This window comes from Ostrea edulis, chromosome 6, assembly GCF_947568905.1.
Source record: "Ostrea edulis chromosome 6, xbOstEdul1.1, whole genome shotgun sequence".
Classification (NCBI taxonomy): domain Eukaryota; kingdom Metazoa; phylum Mollusca; class Bivalvia; order Ostreida; family Ostreidae; genus Ostrea; species Ostrea edulis.
This window is the reverse complement of record NC_079169.1, coordinates 4,809,478-4,830,574: the sequence shown is the minus strand read 5'-3', so window position 1 is coordinate 4,830,574 and position 21,097 is coordinate 4,809,478. Positions and strand designations below refer to the sequence as shown.

The 21,097-nt window shown below is 34.4% G+C and overlaps 1 protein-coding gene across 1 annotated transcript in view; it reads left to right on the top strand.

The window, feature by feature from the left end:
• Nucleotides 1-1,083: 1,083 nt before the first annotated feature.
• LOC130047027 (atrial natriuretic peptide receptor 1-like) overlaps nt 1,084-21,097 on the top strand; it is a 66,279-nt gene continuing 46,265 nt past the window's right edge. Inside the window, exons 1-4 of the mRNA XM_056141144.1 lie at nt 1,084-1,387; nt 13,465-13,718; nt 18,157-18,259; nt 18,628-18,783. Coding sequence (XP_055997119.1) covers nt 1,084-1,387; nt 13,465-13,718; nt 18,157-18,259; nt 18,628-18,783 — 817 coding nt within the window. The remainder of the gene's footprint in view (nt 1,388-13,464; nt 13,719-18,156; nt 18,260-18,627; nt 18,784-21,097) is intronic.

Genomic DNA, 21,097 nt, shown 5'->3' with positions numbered 1-21,097 from the left:
TTAAAGTCTGCAATCCAGTACGTCTAATATTCCGAGTGTTGGAGACCATGGATGATTTCAAAATTCAAATATCTGTCTACTCCATAAATCAAAGTATTGAAGAAGGTTTTTCAATACATTCGATATTGTAATATCCTGTCATTCTATTTTTCAACTTTTAAAGATTTTCAAATTTCTTTTTGACCTATGTATCATTCCATTTGAAATTCTTTAATCATAGCTTCGCCTAAAAATTGAAATGTAGGCTTTGTCCTGTCTGTTTGCTTTACAACAATTCTTCTCTCGTGATACCTCGGATTGTCAAATGTAACAGGAAGTGACGTCGCTTTTTAAATTTGATGCAAATGATTAAAACAGAGTTCAGGGAGGGATGAGTGTGTTTTTTAACTTTCAGAAAACACCAGCTTTGAGGAACTGTCAGAAAATGGACAGAACAAACAACAACAAACTGAGAGTAGCATAATAGCTAAGAAATTATCAGATTTATACAGACTATAGAGCATCGGCCCACATCATTATTATACAGTATTTCCCCGATTTACAAATAATGGAATCATTTGAAAGGTGATGCAAAATTGACAGAAAATGGTCATTAAGCTGATGAAAATGCCTAGTAGTATCTCATAATAACGACAACTCATTCCGTAGTTTTAAAGAAAAATAACACCAATCAATAAACGCGAAAAGCATTTTCTGTGTATTGATGAGTCGCCGTGTTCTTAAAGGTAGAAACGTTCATACCTGGACAATTAGCTGCGGTTGCTTCTCCGGGTGCGTGCCAGCGCTGTGTTGTTACAGATTTCCTATCTAACATACATATTCGTACGATACATTGCGGAAGTTCATCAAAAAGCCACTTATGCGGGATATCTGCTATTACTGGATGTTGAAAATGATGCCGCACATCATCGTCATGGCTATTGAAAGAATAGTTGCTTAATTTTTATTGGTGCATTGTTAATTATGTGGTATTTTTCTGCCTTATATATGTATGGTTGTTGGTATCCGATGTTGACGGTTGTTGATCATCGAGCCATCGATGGCAATCCATAAGGCTAAATTGAATATAAAAAAAATATCAACATGATTTCTTTGACAATATATACCATAATTATGTTACCCGTTTCCTCGTCTTTAAATATCACACTAGGGCTCTTGGCACCAATCACGGGACCAAAGGTGTTTGGAAAGGAGATTTTCCATCTGCTTGAAGACACGTTTCTCATGATCAAAACTGATTCCAGATTTCCTGAAATTCAAGGACATGACGTGAATTTTACATATAAATTTCGGGACACCCGTTGTGATATTGGACAAGGGCTTTATGAACTAGTGTCAATTATGGACTTTCAGGCTGGAGATGGAACAGAAATTGATGCTTTCATTGGTGAGTTTAAAATGCGTGATATTCACGTGAAGTTTATATTTTCTTTCACCAGTTTATTTGAAAATTGTTAACATGACAACATTACCAAACCTGATTGTATATTTAGAACATATATTATTCATGTTTGTGTGTACAACATATTATCTCGATAGCACGACTAAAGATGCAATAATATCGAACCACAATGTTTACTATCATAGTATACTTATTATCCACAATGGATTGTCATTGGGGTAACAACAACAGACGTATACATAACTGTATGTAATGATTGCGTTTGTGTGTTCTGTAGATTAAACTACCTCTTAGATATTGAATGCAAACCATCAAGCGCTAGAGATTAGGACAGAGAAAATTCGAGCTAAATATACACATCCAAAGAATTTTCGACGTCAAGAAAAAACTGCCATAATCGACCTAACGGCATTCTTTCTTTCTTTCTTTTTTTTTTTTTTTTTTTTATCTCACAATCACATTTCGTTGACCTGAGATAACGAACTCACGTAGATTACTTTATCTCAATTTCACCCTAGATTAGCATACCTCCGTACAATGCATTGTACTAATAGGCCTATAATTATGTATAACGAAATGTAATATACGATATATAATTTATAACCGGGACAGGACAATAGATGTGACGTCACACTCTTGGTTTTGGCGTCATAATACTAATGATGAAGTGTCGGAACTAACTGACTATTGAGGAGATCGAAACAACAGAAAAAATCCACCTTGGTTTGCAGGGTGATGCTAAACATGGTGATATTATCCCTCGCTTTATTGCTTAAGGATTAGTTTCACATGCACGCACCTGATGAAAATCAACCATGTCACTTTACTTCCTATGAGAAACGAATTGTACTTATGTCTTTGAAAATGTGTAGTTTTAAGCTTGATATCAAATCATTAGTTTGTGAGTGGATATCATTATATCGTTACTCACCCATCCAAAAAATAGAGGGGTGGGGGATTTTAAAATTGTAGCAGACTTGAATCATTGCGTTAAGGACGGGGATTCTGTACAATGTGATAGTGTTAAAATTCACCAATGCTACAATTAGTATTATATAAAAAAAATCCAGATAGCACCACCTTGCTGTTAATTAGAGATTTCTTGGGATTTTTCGTTATCCTGTCGTGTGATCTTCATTACACAAAAGAGTGGGGTTCTTTTTTCCCTTTTAAATAAAGATCTTAGTTCCTAGAAAAGACTGAATCACCAAGGCACGGAACCCACTCCCCTAGAAAAATATTCAGAATCCGCGCATGTATACTTAGCCAGCAATCGTCCTCGTGGTAGAGCCATTAGCATATTATCTGTGTAAAACATGGAGTCGAAATATAACGCTATATTTTAGAAATAAATGCCCTGGTTGTTTTTGTTACGGTATAAAACAATGAAAATAGGGTGGGGGTAATTTTCTCTATCCGACAAAAAAAATACTCCCTTGCTTTCAAATGTTTTTACTTTTCCCAAAGTACAAATAACTTCAAAATGTATTCCTTATACCATCATTTTATAATTTAACTTGTTTATTAAAAGGTCCGCGATTTTATTGATAAATGCATTGCATTGAATTAACATGCGATAATCAACAGATTATAAGTCGAGTGCTCAAATCGATAATCAACAGATTATAAGTCGAGTGCTTAAACTAATATGTCATGTTCAGGGGATGACAAAATGGTATATCCTAACTGTACCATCGCATAAAACAAATAAAGATTTCCAAAAGAGCATTTAGAAATTAGATGGCAGTTCACAATTCATAGGTAAAGGTGAAAACCCACACCAGCTGTGACAAATGTAGCAATTATACCATATCTTGTTTCTTACTTTATCCCAAATACATTTACATTTGTTAAATAATAATTATCGTATAATTTCAATGATTTAAATCATCAAATTTTAAGCATTCTTAACATTTCCAAGGCAACACACTGGAATTGTAATTGAATATTCACTTTATAAAAAAAGCATTAATACAATAATTCAAGTAAGAACACTTTTGTGGTTTTCAAGAACTATAAATAGAATTCAAACACGTCATAATATGGACATTTTAAGTGAATTTGAAGGAAAGAAATGACACTTACAAATGCAGGTGCTTAGAATTTAAGTGTGATTGGTACATTGTATATCTGCAGATTGAATGAAATCGAAAGAAAGTAAAGGATGCTTTTTGACACACACAAACATTTCAGCAGATTTTCTTTGTACAGAATCTTAATTTATTTCTTCTTACAAAATTGCAAATGAATTATATCTGAATAAGAATGAAACATGAAACAATAGCACTTTTCGCGACGCGACGAGCTTGCTCCAATGATTACACATTTGAATCACGTGGTTTGCTCCTCATCAGCTGAAATAGTCTCGTTCAACCAGACACTCGGCTGTCTCCGCAAATCTCCGACGATTTTGTAGTTAAATTGTTAAAATAAGATTTCCAGATTTGCAGTTTATGATGGCATTGACTTATTTCAGGGCCGTAAATTAACTTTCAATTTGGAGGAGGCAGGAAATTAGGTGGGGGTCTGGGGGCCGCCCAGGCCCCCAGACGCTGAGCACATTTTGTGCACACTGAACACGTTTCGTGCAAAATCCTTGATTCTAGGGCCTTCTAAGATGTTACTTGACTAACTCATTCTAAAAGAAAGATTTGGAATGCTTTTTAAGGGAGGTATCATGTTCTTAGTTATTGGAAACAACATAAATTCTAATGAACTTTAAATTTTAATTTTTTTTGGCTCAAAAGTTGGAGGAGGCAGCTGCCTCCTCCGCCTCCATGTAATTTACGGCCCTGCTTATTTACTGTGCCACTTGCCCAACTTGTGGAGAAAACTATATAGGACAAACTAACAAACTTGATGCGCGAGTGAGGTTGCATAAACAACAAATCAAAGATCCTAGTGTTCGGAACACCCCATATAGTGAACATTTTGCGGAATGCGAGGGTGGTAAATTTAAAGTATTTCTCTTCTTTAAAATGTGGACTGAAAATGAAATAACTTGCAAAGCCAAAGAGGACTATTTTATAAAACTTTTTAATCCAAGAGATAGGAAATAATTATTTTAACATTGAACCACAATTCAACATGATATTTTGTAAAAAAAAAAAAAAAAAAAAAAAAAAAAAAAAATGTAGGAATAATATTAGACCATTACCAAACGCTACCGGTAAACGTTTATTGTGAAGTCATAAAAAAGACGTTGCTAAACAATTTTTATAGATGAACCATGTGGACATGGAGAAAGAGCTAGCAGTAAGTAATTGATTTTTTTATAGAATGTGTCATTCTGATTTTTTATATATATATATATATATATATAAACTCTAAACACTTTCCAGAAATATTTAAACCGTGTTACCGGTCTTCACTCGTGTTTATCTGTCATAGTAACGTAACGCAAGACTACCTACACAAAAGTACTATGATGTCACAGCAAGTAATATACAATTGAAAAGTAACATCAAAGTTGATATTGCGCGAAAAACATTTGAAAAGGGCAAAAGTCTAATAATAAAATGAACAATACTCAACCGACCTCGTGGACACATCTTAAAATATGACTATGCGTACAGTTTTATCGGTAAGTATGTAGCAAAAATGTTTTTAGAAATGTTTGTTCACAAAGCAGTTAACTTCTGGCCTAAGTGAATACAAACAAGAAATATTACAGTAAGTAGCTAATCGTAAATACATCAATATTGTTATAATCAGTTATTATAACACGTTCTTTACATACAAGACATTAATTATTAAAGACAAAAATGTTCCCTTCTGTTTATTCCGAATGGTACATAAGTATTCAATTTTTTCTTCCACAAATTTTCTCTAAAGCGACGATAAATGTCATTTTTGTAAAGTTTTTCGATTCCTATTATAGAATAATCGTCACTACTATGAGAATCTGTATAGAAATGAATAGCAACAGGTTCGTCAGTTTCTCGTCTAATAAATGACAAAAAAACATGCCTTTGGTATAAAGTTACCCCAGTTTCTCCCACATATACAATTATGTTGCATTTTTTGCAAAACACGCCATAAACTATATTGCTGCATTTACAATTGATATAATTTATTACCGTTGCAGTCCTCAAATTGATTAGTTTTAATGACATATTGACATAAAGTACACTTTTTAGCACCACACGGCTCACATACATTTTCTTTTCTTAAAAAAATATATTATTGTGTTTCTCATGTACCAGAATGTCTTTTAAATTTTGTCTCTTAAAAGCCACAATGGGCATATCTTTAAAAACGTTTTTGAGGAGGTCAGAATTTTCAAGAATCTTTTGACGTTTGTTTTAAAAAAAAAAATCTTATGAATAATGGGAAGCCCTTTAGAATAGTCTATCACAAAGGGAACACGGTTACCCTGCTTTGTCTTTTTTCTGTAGTTTAGGAGATTTGATCGGTCGAGTTTATCTACTTTCTTAAGTTCTTTTTCTACATCATTATCTAAATAACCGCGTTTTCCTAAATTTTTATTTATTTCCTGTCGTTGGATTTGATATTTTTCTTCTGTGGAACAAATTCTACGCGCACGGAGCCCATTCCAAAGGGAATAGACTTTTTTTGTAAATTCGGGATGGCTAGAGGTTTTATTAAGGTACATATGTTTATCGGTGGGTTTGCAGTATAAGTCAGTGCTAAGGATTCCGTCTGTTATTGAGATTGTTACATCAAGGAAATCGATTTTGGTGTTTGTTAGACGTAAGTCAAGCTGAATGTTTGGATGTATTTCATTCGCGGTTTTATGGAATTTTAAAGTTCTTCTGTACCCGTCCAGATACCAAAAATATCATCAATATAACGTACATAAAATAATGGTAGTTGTTTTGATTTTTCGGAAAGAATTCGTTCCCATCCCCCCATATAAACACAAGTGTAGTTTCGCCCAAGTTTTGATCCAGTCGCAGTCCCTTCAGTCTGCATGTAGTTTTTGTTATTGAAATTAAAATTATTATTGTCAAAAACAGCATCCAACATTGAGCTGCTTTCCTAGGTATGCTATGAAAAAGTGCTTTCACGTCCAGACAAAATAAAATTGAGGAATCTGGTAATGGTTGCTTTACACTTGAAAGTTTTTTTTTCAAAACCTCTGTAGTATCCTGGATATAACTACCGAGGCATTTATTCGCATTCTTAAGTTGCGACTCGACATACTCGGCTATCTTTTCTGCTGGGTGTTGTCGGCCATTTACTAAAGTCCTAAGCGGATTGGTATTTTTGTGTATTTTTCGGTTAGCTTGGAGATTTCCTGATGTTGCTTCGGTGGGTAGTAGATAATGTCTTAATTCAGACGAAATGGATCCTTTTTTATACATTTCATTAACCATTTTGTTGTTGTTGGGAATTTGTTTGCTTTTGTCGCACACTACTTCACTGTAAGATGCGCTATTAAGCATTTCATTCTCTACTTGGTCAACGTATTTATCCGCATCCACAACCACTATATATATATATATATATATATATATATATATATATATATATATATATATATAATCCATATAGAAAGAGTTGATATCACACAGTCAAAATAATATATATAACAAACAATGGGGTTTCGCGATTCTTTCATCTATGTCACGGTTACGTAAAGGCCACACTATTTTCATGCCAGAGGACTTTGGAATTCCTTAACAGCAGACTGCATTAGTTGTACATCAGTTGTACATGTATGTTCCATAAAACCAATACCAAATATGTTCTAGTTCAACACTATACATAAAGTTTGTTTATTGATACAGACGGTATTTCCTCTGATATTTAAAATTTGCATATTTATCATTTTGTCTGTCATTCTTCTAGTGCTTAAAACTCTTGCTTGCTTTTTAGATAACAACATGGGTACATGTACATTAGGACATAAAATAAAGTAGGGTTTTTGGAGCATTCAAGAAAAAATTTTATCTTTTATTCTTCGAGAAAAAATAGGGGTAGGGCATCTATAGTGGTTTCCAGGGGGACGCTTGTTCAAACTTTCCATAGTCTTTTACGTTCGTTTAGTAAGATGTATTGCAGTAGTTTTCAAAAATCTCTTTTATAGCGGATACTAAAGTTCTAAATTCATAATACAGGGAACAATGTAATGTTATGCTACGCCGCTGTCTTCACGGAGAATATACATGAAGTCTTCTATCAGCGTTTAATCTTACAACAATTAGCAAATGTGATTAATGTAGGTGCATGACGAATCGCTCAAGCACTGAAGAAAATGAATGGTGATGTTATCACTCTGTGTTTTCTGAATCATGACAAGAAGCACAGTAAAAAATTCCGGTATTTTGATTTCCTGTAAATAAAACAAAAACAAATCCTTTGACTTTTGAACAAGCTTTGAAATATTTCAAATATTTTTATGCCCCTGAGATCGAAGATCGGGGGGGGGGGGGGTATTTTTTTTGTCCTGTCTGTCATTCTGTTTGAAACTTTAACCTTGCTAATAACTTTTGAACAGTGAGTGCTAGAGCTTTGATATTTTACATGAGTATTCCTTGTGACAAGACGTTTCAGTGAGTACCAAATTTTTTTACCCTTTGACCTTGGAGTTTGACCTACTTTTTAAAAACTTTAACCTTGCTAATAACTTTTGAACATTGAATGCTAGAGCTTTGCTTTGATATTTCACATGAGTATTCCTTGTGACAAGACCTTTCCGTGGGTACCAAAATGTTTTGACCCTGTGACCTTGAAGTTTGACCCACTTTTTAAAAGCTTTAACCTTGCTAATAACTTTTGAACAGTGAATACTAGAGCTTTGATATTCACACGAGTATTCCTTGTGACAAGAACTTTACGTGGGGACTAACCTTTTGACCTACTTTTAAAAAGTTTGACATTGGTCATAACTTCTAAATGGTAAATATTAGAGCTTTCATATTGCACCTGAGCATTTCTTGTGAAAAGATCTTTCTACTGGTACCAAGATGTTTGTCCTTGTGACCTTAGCCATCTTTGGAATTGCCCATTATTGGAGGCATTTGTGTTTCACAAATACATCTTGTTTAATAGAGTAAATATCAAAACATAAGACGTAGGTCTATTGTCAACTTTGATTTTCTGTATTTAAAAAAACCCTTGAAACCATAGTTAACTATTACAAGCGATTGTTCGCTTCAGTGTTTTTGCTAAGATCGAGAATTCGGTGTAAAACAATAAACAGTCAATGAATAATATATCTGCCACGAAGGAAAGAAATCACAATGACAGATACAACAGGTGCGTGCAGTGTGATCGTTATTTTATTCATTGGGAAATAGAATACTATACAACCTAGGCAGTTTTCATAATATGGGTTGCCGAAAAATTACAGCGATGTTGCTTAGCCAGGCAGATACATGTAATCACATTGAAATCTATGTGAAAACCCATCAACGTCCGGAGGTTTTGTTTCCCTGGCCCCTGTCAGTGTATTGCATGCCCTGGACCCATTGCGGGTCTCTATGTGGTTCCCAGACCCTCTGTATTATTTTCCTGAGTAGACTCCCATCGTCGCTGGTTTTGTTTCTGATGTCTGTATGTGCATTCGGACCTAAAAGATAGGTTCTTTTTCCTTCAATCTGCCGGAAAGTCTGGGAAATATGTTTTAACGGCTTATTGAAATTCGTTTCTTGTCGCACCATTTTCGTGGTTTCGATGATTTAAATATTTGAGCCCACATCTAACTTCTCTTAAAATATTAAATGTTATTTATGGCCTTGATTTTTTTAATTTATTTATTTGTAAAACTTTATTTCCCTTCTTTGAGTCTTATTATTCATACATCTTTTCATTATTTGTTGTTGTTTTTTTAATTCTAGATGTTCAATTTGCAACTGTTCGTGATCATAAGCGCTAATTCCAGTAGACTTATTTGTTGGTTGGGTTTACATGTATATAGTTTCTGTCCCGCTCGAAGATCTTTAACTTATATGGAGACGTCAACATTTCCGGTAAAGGGCTGCAAAATGTAGGCCTATCCTCGGTGCTCACGGTCATTGGCCAGAGAGGGATCTTTGATTATTCTGTCACACTTGCTGTGACACGGGACCTCGGTTTTTCGGGTCTCATCAGAAGGACCGACCTATTTAGTCGCCTTTTACGACAAGTAAGGAGTACTGAGGACCTATTCTAATCCGGATCCTTTCCGATTCACATATTTGTAGTCCCTTAAAAAAATTATGACGCTCACGGCAGCGAGGATTCTTTTGTCGTGAAAACCCCTATCTGTGACATGAGACCTCTGTTTTTAAGGTCCTAATGACCTGTGACTTTCACTTCTTGGCAAAGGAAAAGTCATTACCTATGCAGAACTGTCACTACAGATTTAGGACTGGGTCTCAATCTCTTTAAATTGGGAAATTTGTCGGAACTTTTCGTTCGGACTAATAATTTTTTTCATCAGCATCTTAATCATTTACAATCATTCAGTACCACCACCCCCATCAAACTCTCTATCATTACAATCATTCAGTACCACCCCAAACCTCCTCATCAAACTCTCAATCATTTACAATCATTCTATACCACCCCAAACCTCCTCGTCAAACTCTCAATAATTTACAATCATTCTGCACCACCCCAAACCTCCACGTCAAACTCTCTATCATTTACAATCATTCTATACCACCCCAAACCTCCTCGTCAAACTCTCAATAATTTACAATCATTCTGCACCACCCCAAACCTCCACGTCAAACTTTCTATTATTTACAATCATTCTGCACCACCCCAAACCTCCACGTCAAACTCTCAATAATTTACAATCATTCTGCACAACCCCAAACCTCCACGTCAAACTCTCTATCATTTACAATCATTCTGTACCACCCCAAACCTCCACGTCAAACTCTTAATCATTTACAATCATTCTGCACCACCCCAAACCTCCACGTCAAACTCTCAATAATTTACAATCATTCTGCACCACCCCAAACCTCCTCGTCAAACTCTCTATCATTTACAATCATTCTGTACCACCCCAAACCTCCACATCAAACTCTCAATAATTTACAATCATTCTGCACCACCCCAAACCTCCTCGTCAAACTCTCTATCATTTACAATCATTCTGTACCACCCCAAACCTCCACATCAAACTCTTAATCATTTACAATCATTCTGTACCACCCCAAACCTCCACGTCAAACTCTCTATCATTACAATCATTCTGTACCACCCCGAACCTCCTCTTTGAAGTCTCAATAATTTACAATCATGCTGTACCACCCCAAACCACCTCGTCAAACTCTCAATAATTTACAATCATTCTGTACCACCCCAAACCTCCTCGTCAAACTCTCAATAATTTACAATCATTCTGTACCACCCAAAACCTCCACGTCAAACTCTTAATCATTTACAATCATTCTGCACCACCCCAAACCTCCACGTCAAACTTTCTATCATTTACAATCATTCTGTACCACCCCGAACCTCCTCTTTTAAGTCTCAATAATTTACAATCATGCTGTACCACCCCAAACCTCCTCGTCAAACTCTTAATCATTTACAATCATTCTGCACCACCCCAAACCTCCACGTCAAACTTTCTATCATTTACAATCATTCTGTACCACCCCGAACCTCCTCTTTTAAGTCTCAATAATTTACAATCATGCTGTACCACCCCAAACCTCCTCGTCAAACTCTCAATTATTTACAATCATTCTGTACCACCCCAAACCTCCACGTCAAACTCTCAATTATTTACAATCATTCTGTACCACCCCAAACCTCCACGTCAAACTCTCTATCATTTACAATCATTCTGTACCACCCCAAACTCTCAATTATTTACAATCATTCTGTACCACCCCAAACCTCCACGTCAAACTCTCTATCATTTACAATCATTCTGTACCACCCCGAACCTCCTCTTTTAAGTCTCAATAATTTACAATCATTCTGTACCACCCCAAACTTCCTCATCAGACTCTTAATCATTTACAATCATTCTGTACCACCCCAAACCGCCTTGTCAAACTCTCCAATCATTTACAATAATTCGGCACCACCCCAAACCTCCTCGTCAAACTCTCAATCGTTTACAATCATTTAGTACCACTTCAAACCTCCTCGTCAAAGAACACTGAGGGTAGTTTAGAATCCTTTGTATTTTGACAATAGGTGATCATTTGAGAAATTCACCTTATCTACATTGTCTCAAAATTGGGAATTTCTAGATTAGTAAGATTGGAAAAGTTTTCCAGTCGGGAGAAGGTCCTTTTTTCGGATCCAATTTAGGTAGATTGACAGCCCTGTCCATGTTATTGAAAGCTTTGCAGTCTCAATTAACTTACTAACTAATTCAAACAAACAGATGTTCAAACTACTGGTTACTAGTAGATTACTTTACCAATCTGGTTTTTTTTTTAAAATCATCTTTGTATTGTACCCCCTAGCACCAACATCCGTGCATCAAAGGGCCCTATTGGAAATAAGCTTTCAAGCTTTCATGTGATATCCTTGGTATTTATGTACATGTATGCATGATTTATTTGTATATATCTCTATACGGAATAAACATTTATATATTTTATTTTTTCCCCATGGAAATCGATCTCGGCACTATGAAAATTCAAACGGCATTATCACCATGATTTCACAACACTAATAGATTACCATGACAATGGTACAAGTTGTGTCTTGGACATTCTTGCTGATCAGTTAAGGGTCTTCCAACCGAGCCCGGTGTTACCCGTATTCCGTACCTTTGAAATACTAAAAGATAGACCTCGGACTTGGAACTCGGAAACTAGAGACTGTGGGTTTTCACCTTTACGAGTTTTTGTAATAATTTGATATATCATGAGGTTCATTATCAATTATGAATAATGAGCTATTGCCTAGACAACCATTCTCTATTGATTAATGAACCATGACCCATCTCCTGAAAAAGAGACGGAAAGAAGATTTTAGCGACTCATATTTACAAAGATAGTTCATTTAGCAAAAGATTAAATGTTATCAGAATATGAATATGTGTCATCTTAAGTCTACTTACATATTTCAGAATAAGCAGCTTATATATATGCCCAAAACATTACAGTATTCATCTCGGTAATGTAAACACATGGAATGAATCCGCAATGCTTACACACTAGAGATTCTAGTTACACACAGCATGTACTAAGTAGACAAAACTGTTCTCTTAAATTAACATCAATAATCAATATTTCCCTTCCACAATTAAGCCTGTTGTCATTTACAATTATGATATATATAGCCGACAAGTAATACTGAGAATGTCGATATCCGAAAGGTCGCTATGCTCGTTTGGGGGTGACTGGTAGGAGAATATACAAGTATATCCTCACTGTGTAATATTTAGAGCAAGAAACAAGCTACAAGCAAGATCAGATATCCAATATCTGACAAAAAACTATAAATCAATATAGTTTTCATTACGGCCCCCACACCCTTGTAACTGAATGTGATGAATGTTTTTTCGAAATTGGCTTAATAGTACTATAAAGTACAAGTATGTACTTATAACACTCCGATTCCATACCTATTCTACTGCTTGTTCACAAATGAAGGTGTAGTCTTTAAATGCCACTTTAAATGTTCATTGAAAAAAACAAAAACAAAAAACAACGATTTCTTCCAAAAATAAATATTTACAAATAATGGATGTCGAAAGACAGAAACTTATGTTTTTATTCTGTCTCCCCCTTCAACATCTTGAATTTAGATTTTTATCCGGCCTCGTTCCTTTGATCTCGTCCCTAAGAACATTATCATCTACTCGCTTATTTAATAGGAAATTGACAAGAAATCATCATAGATTGATCTCAAGCTTTTTGTCATACTCAGTTGAGACTGAAGACTAGAGGATTTTTATTAGTTAAATTAATCTCTGAACTAGGGAAGGTTATTTTGTAAACAATTTGATTATTTCTTAATAAGGTTTTTTTTCTCCATATTATTTTTTTCGTGGCCGTACATCATACAGAACACAATCTAAATTGCCTTTGCTGTACTATGAAGAGGTTTATGAAGATTATGACTTTTCGTTCATTGGTATTGCAATAATCATGCAAATTGTCAATATCCTCGTCGGTTTCTCTCCTCAGGCCCTGTGTGTGACGAAGTTTGTGAAGCTGCTGGTCATCTAGCGAAAAAATGGAATATCCCAATGGTCAGCTTTGGTTGTGCGGAGATGCTGTTGTCCAATAACCTGCTGTTTCCTACTTTAACACGAGTCTCTACGCCATATATGGAAATGGAAAAATTCATTGAAGACACAATAAAACATTTTGGATGGAATCGCCTCATCATCGCTGAAGGAGCTGAAAATGTCTGGCGGGAAACAGCGGAACATATAGATGTAATAATGTGTTAACCTTACCCATCAACACCACCCCACCCCTAGAAAACCATATCAAAAGTATACGAATAAAAGTACGTTACTTAGTAAACATGGAGATCTAGGGATTTTAAATAAGAGTTTTGAAACAGTAATTTATTTCGTTTATCTAAATGAAGACCTTTCTCTACTAATATCGAATTTATATTTTTGTAGAATTAAATCTGCTAAGTACAGTACTCACGCTTACAATGAACATAATTAAAACGAATTCGCGCGCTTATCGCAAAGTGATATTCTTATTACCAGTCCTCAATGTGAGGAAAATAATAAAATTGTTACTGGGTTAAACGAAGTTTGTTATAAGGAATTGTATCTAGTTCACTATGACCGTGCTCATATTGAATAGGAAATACCACTTTGGCCTGTCGGCATTTTAATTGATTTACAAGATTCTAGATATATTTTTGAAACCATTTGATGCTTTTTTAAAGATAAGAACTGGAAGCAATATTCAAAACAGAGATTGGCAATATGGCTTCCGGTTACTCGTCTGTCTTTTGAAGCTGGCTCCAAGTTAAGAAATTCGTATGTCTATGAAATCGGAGAACACAGACGAGATCTTTCATATATATCAAACAAAGAATTAGAAGTTAATTGAATCTGTAGATCTCTGGGTTTTTTTTCTTTTACATAACTTAAAAGACTGCAAGATCCAGGATGCAACCCATCAATAAAAGCCAAATGTCATTGAATCACTCCATACCTGATTATAATTTATTATTCAGTGTCATTAAACAAATACATACATACAACACTGGGAATGAAAGCTTCTTTTTAATATCTATCTATCTACATCTATCAATTTATCTATCTATCTATCTACATCTATCAATTTATCTATTTACATCTACCTATCTATCAATTCATCTATTTATCTACATATATCTATTTACACTGTACCTATCTATCTATATAAAAGGATAAAATTCAAAATTATCACATAATAATCAACGATCAGTTCCTGCAAGTGTGTTCGCCTTTACGGCTCTTTAGGTAGTTTGTCTTTGAACGTTTCATAGTTACATGCCTACAATATAGCTGAAGTACTATTAGGAACTGATCGCTGACTATTATGTGCTAATTTTGGATTTTATTGTTTTAAATTATTTAACATCTGTGCCGATTTCTTCATTCATCTTTTGAGATATTACACACACATATATAAAGTAATTTACGTTTCATATTTCCAAAGTTTTTGCTTTTGGTCTTTTTAAAAATTGTAATGTGAAAGCAATGCGGTTGTAAACAATGCGTGTGCGAGTACTGATAAATTCTAACAACTGGGAATTCCGCCGGAAATAAAGGTATAATGTGAGTATAAGAAATAAATTATACTTAGGTTTTTCGGTACGCACTCTATGAAATGTACACCGACGTTAAGCGTTGTAGTTTACAACCATGCATTTAATTTTTTTTAAATTTATTTCTTAATTAAGTGTATGCATTGATGGTATTCCTTTGCTAAACATACCAAAACAACATAACTTCATTTTTCAATGAAATGTTCAATAACGTCTCCTTTATCCATGTAACGGATAGCCAGCCTATCATAATAAGAATTTCTTTCTAAGAATCCCTAGACTGGTGCTGGGGTTCCATTCACAGTAGGTACAAGAGTTCAACGCCTAAATATGCCCGATTTTTGAAAGGTTTACGAGTTTTTCTTTAGTATCTGCCTCATATATTGATATACTTTAAGTGACGAGAAAAATATCACTGAAAGGGAAGAGATTGAAATAATTAAAAACATCATCATAATAATTCAGTTTTTATTTTATTAAATACCTTATCCCGAAAGTAGTATGTGAATTGTTGGTGCAACAATTCGTTCGTCAACTGGTTCGATATCTTAGGATCTTTTTTATATTAGAGAAATGACAATTCCAAACTAGGGAAATAACAAAGGGTAAATCGTTGTTGTTTATTTTTTTTGTTTTTTGTTTGAAAATTATCTTTTTTATAAATTTCAATATATATGTACCCTTTTAAAATATATTAAATAATGACTGAACTCATCTCTCTCTCTCTCTCAGAAAATAATATATACATATACCTTTGATAGTTCTTATAAACATTTTGTACAAGTTTCTTTGCAGAATGTATGTATATATATACTGTGTGTATGTTTAAAAAAAAAATATAAAAAGAAAACAAAGGGTAAATCGTCGATCGGTTCCTTGTAATCTACGTGCAGGTGTACGGGTATTGTCCACACTAGTGACCCCCCCCCCCCCCCTTCCAGATAGTTGACTAGCTCACCTCAGATCTCTATATTTCCGATCACGAGGGTCGGTAGTAGAGAGCTTCCACTCACTGCGATATCTCTCCGTCAGTTCTCTTCAAGACATCTCTGGCCGACCAAGTCCATGCCTTCCAGAAACTTGTACATAATGTAGGTTGAGTGCGGTAGAATAAAATCAAACTAATTCCATTATACATTTGGGAAGTCTTTGCCTTTGATACCTTGAAAACTGTATTAAGCAAATGTGAACAATGTGCGTATGAATTTTGAAAAATATAGTACGGCTGGGAATTCCGACAAAATTGGAAGTAGAATATGAAAATAAAAAGAGAATAAATTTCATTTTTGAAAACACATGAGGGTATGGACTTTAACGCTTCACGCCGGAATATTTTTTCATAAATCGCTGCGTGAAATATGCAGGCCTAAAGCGCCACAGTTTATGCCCTTATATATTTTCAAAATTAAACTTTAATTCTTGAATAATCGATTGGCGATTTCATGATGTTATTAAGACATTGAAAAAAAAAGTTGCTTACTGTAAGAAACAGCCTAGCTGTGAGATGACAATCCAAATTTCCATCATGTTAAACAGTTATTAGTGCAAATCCGTCTACCCCAAGTAAGCAAACTCTATAAAAGATATATACTGTATGCTCTTTACATAACAAGAATGTAGATATTTAAAATATAGATCAGACGATTGGAGTCCTGGTTCTGATGCGATTTATATTAAATGCGGGCTATGATCGAGCAATGATAATTTCATTGCACTCAAGTGTTTTCATTAGATGATTTCCATTACATGAACACAGTAGTATATACATGTATATCCTTGCGTGTTAAACATTGTATTCAATCGAGTAAGAAAAACTCTCACGGTATGAGGTATGAACTCAATCACTATTAAACTGGCATGGACACGATTTAAGCTGAAAATTTTCAAATTTTATTTTTTCATTTTTAATGTTTAGAATGCTTAACTAAGGCATTTCTAATGATCAGCAAAAATTTGAATGTCAGTTGTCGAGGTATATTGGAGATGCAGAGTTCACAATTCTTTGTTATTGTTTACGTATGTTAGATATGCTCGTAAAGTTTGTTTAAAGCAGAATTTTCAATTAACAGGTTGATTCTGAACACAATTAAACAATTTCTAGTGTTTAGCACAAACCATTTTGTTTTACACATGCTATTTTCTATTAAGCAATCTATATGTAATCAAAAACATAGCACGAGCCTTGTTTACATAAGAAAGAATTGTGAGTGCTGTATCTTACTTGTAATTCAAAAATTAATATCAAAATTTTGGTTGACCATTAGAAACACTTTAGTTAAGCTTTGTAAACAATAAAAATGGAAAAATAAAATGTTCAGCTCAATCGTGTCCATGCCCCGTTAATGCTGTATTGCTTACCTTTTAGGTATGTAAATCGCAAAATAAAAACATATTCCTTTCCAATGAAGACTCATGACGTAATTGTTTGTTTCCTGATATTCAAGAGTTCCTATAGTTTGTTTTTCTTTATTAGTCATATCGCTGCCCATACCAATAAAGAAAAAACAGACTATATGAACCCTTCAATATGGGAAGATAAAAAATTACGTTATGAGAGTCTTCATTTGAACGGAAAATGTAGTGACTGTTTGTCAAACAAGTTGGATCTGCGACTCATTAAAAATTCCGCAACGTTCAAAACTTTGATTTAGACCCATTTCATTTCTTCCACATCGACGCTTGGATATAAACATGCTTTCTCAGTCAAAAATTCCTTAATGGCAATATTAATTGTAGGTCACGGTTTTGTCATGGTTTATGGCGGGTTGTTAGTATCTTTTTTTTTTAATCGCCAGGTTGTCTTAAATGCGTACATAACTATTTTTTTTTTTAAACTTCACTGAGGTATGAAGTGGTTCGGGAGTGGTCAGGTCTATATGCACTGAGAAACCTTCAGGCGTCACAGGTTGTGAACACGTGACCGTCCCACTTCCATGCGCAGTTTTTAAGGTTTTAAAGTGTTTAATACTGTGTTTTAATTTCTGGAAATCTAAGCAGGACTGCGTAGTTGATACTCATGATTTTAAAAGAGAATTTATCTTGTGGTTAGTATGAATATTTCTCTTGCAGAATTTAATCGAAATGCTACATTGCAGGTATATCTTGAACAGCAAGGATTTGACGTTAACATATTATCCGTGTACAACGATCCAATCTACCTTAAACACCATCTGAAAACCGAAGCACACACAACAAGGGGTACGTTCTCTCATATACTCTATCAAAATTTACCATTTTATTGCATCAGTGTGTATACAAGTTGAATAATGCACGTTAAAGTTTAATAATGTTTTCTTTATATTATTCCTTATTAAGAACCGGAAAATTTCAAGTTAACAATTGGCGAGTTGCGTGGTTTGTTTTAGCTTTCTAGAATGCTCTACTTCTTCCCCCCTTTTTTATATTGAAATAAATAACCTTTTCATAGTATTTGACTGTCTTAAAACTTTAACAACCAGGCTGTATTCTGTGCACGTGTCTGATTATTTTGACAATGTCTCATTCTAGTTCACACTTCTCTGAGATTTCCCCCCAGTTATTTCCATACAACTTCTGTTATTTTTCAGTGTTCCTGATATACGCTTACCCACGTGATATCATAGGAATTATGTGTGCTGCGAATGACCTAGGCTTACTGAATGGGGAGTATGCGTTTTTGACCATCGACTTTGGTCTGGCCTTTCACGAGTCTGATATGATTTGCCACCACAACGTTACTGATGGTGAGTTGGGAATTCCCTAATTCCTCCAACAGATTTCGAATCCACTACGTGTTACTTACTGATATTTTATGGGATTTGTTTTTTTTTTCAATTTCCTCGGAACTTAAGATACAAATGCCATTTAATTTTATAAACTACCTTCTATAAATCTTTGGTTGCAATAATTGGTTTTCATTTTTCAAGGCTATAGGTGACAATTCAATGATTATTTTAGTTTTGTCGCAAACGCCATTGAACCCAATAGGTATTGTGGTGTTAAAGCGTTAAAAAACCGCGACCATAACAAAATGACTAACCACAAGCTTGTGTAATTAAAACGGATGAATAATTATTGAATGATCTTTAAAATACAAGTTTCAGACAAAACAAATCCTCAAATTTGGCTTGGCAAAATAAAATCATGTTATCCAGTCAGTTTGGCTTCGTTGTCAGCGAAATGAACATTGTTCTAAATGCAAGAAAATAACAGGTGAAAAGTCAGGTACGTTGTAAAAGATTTTCAAATTTGCTTCTGGATAAGGTCCAAGTTGCTATTCTTACCCACTTTTTGTCAAACTTTGGGAAATTGGTTCCTTGTGCATCGGACTTGGTTGCTATTGGTTTTCAAAGTTGACTGTCAAATGTCAAGGTCACTGAAAGGAAAGGGGGTTCTGAAAGTTGTTGTACGTTTTGTCTTCAAACGTGCACATCTACATGTAGGTGTAGTATTTACAATAAAAATATCACTTCCCATCTACATGTAGGTGTAGTATTTACAATAAAAATATCACTTCATATAACGTGCACATCTACATGTAGGTATAGTATTTACAATAAAAATATCACTTCCCATCTACATGTAGGTGTAGTATATACAATAAAAATATCACTTCCTATAACGTGCACATCTACATGTAGGTGTAGTATTTACAATAAAAATATCACTTCACATCTACATGTAGGTGTAGTATTTACAATAGAAATATCACTTCCTATAACGTGCACATCTACATGTAGGTGTAGTATTTACAATAGAAATATCACTTCCTATTGGTTGTCAAGGTTAAATGTAAAACATTATGGTCTCTGTAAGGGATGTTTCGAAATTCTTTGTGATCGAGATATTTAAGTTGCATTTTCATGATTTCTTATTGAATTTGTGTCAGACTTAGAAATGAAACCTTGCATAATGATCTTGGTTTTCAAAAACAAAGTCAAGGTTACTGAAAGAGATAGTGGTATTTTCATTTTAAACTAGTGTTTGTTTTGCACTCTAATGCATTCGCAAGGATAAGATACTTGCCTAACCCTAAGATCTTGGTTTCTACTAGCATTCTAGGTTGAATATAAAAAATAAAAGGTAAAATCTAATAATGAAATAGAAATTTAAAATCCCATGAGTTCTGATTTCAATAACACTTTCAGGATTGCAACATTCATCTTATAATTTGCGATGCTGAGAGAAGATGTCCGGATTTGTATGAAGTCGGTATATTAATCGATTGTATATTGTTTAACGTCCTACTCGAGACTTTTTCACTCATATGAAAACGCCACTATTGGCGATGAAGGACTACAAATTTAGACCTATGCTCGGCGCTTATATCATTAAAAAAAAACAACCTTCATCACGAGAGATATTCCTGTAATAAAAACCTGTCAACATGGCAGATAGCTGTATAATAATTAACAACAACTTCCAATATGACACATTATTCTAAATCATTAAATAAACAAAAAAACAACAAAAACATGACAGAGAGCTGTATAATGAAGTTTTTAAAAACCCTGTCATAATGACAGATAGTTGTACAATGAAAAGTGAAGATAACGAACTGTTATCGATCTCATAAAGCCTATATAAAGATACAAAATTCAGAGTACGACAAACACAGACCCCTGGACACACCAGAGATGGAATCAGGTGCCTAGGAGGAGTAAGCATTTGCTGTTGCCCGATCACACCCGCCGTGAACCCACTCTACCATGATCAAGTAAAAGGAGTAATCGTTGATCAAATATAGTACTATGTAATGAACTATTTAACAATTGGTATAAAACGAACCAGAAAGCATTCGACATTATGACAGGCTGTATTTGTAAATTAGATCGATATAACTACCATAGAATTTGCGACATGCTGGCTTCATACCGATCTGTTTAACCCCCTGTAACATCAACTAGTTTGTGTAGCCTGCCTCAATTTAGAACTTAACGTAAAGTGTCAACAGAACTGATAGTTGTACAATAAATTTTAAAAAAAACTAACAGCATGACAGTTAGTTAAAACACTGACATGAAATATAATGATGCAAAATAATTAATATAATAAATT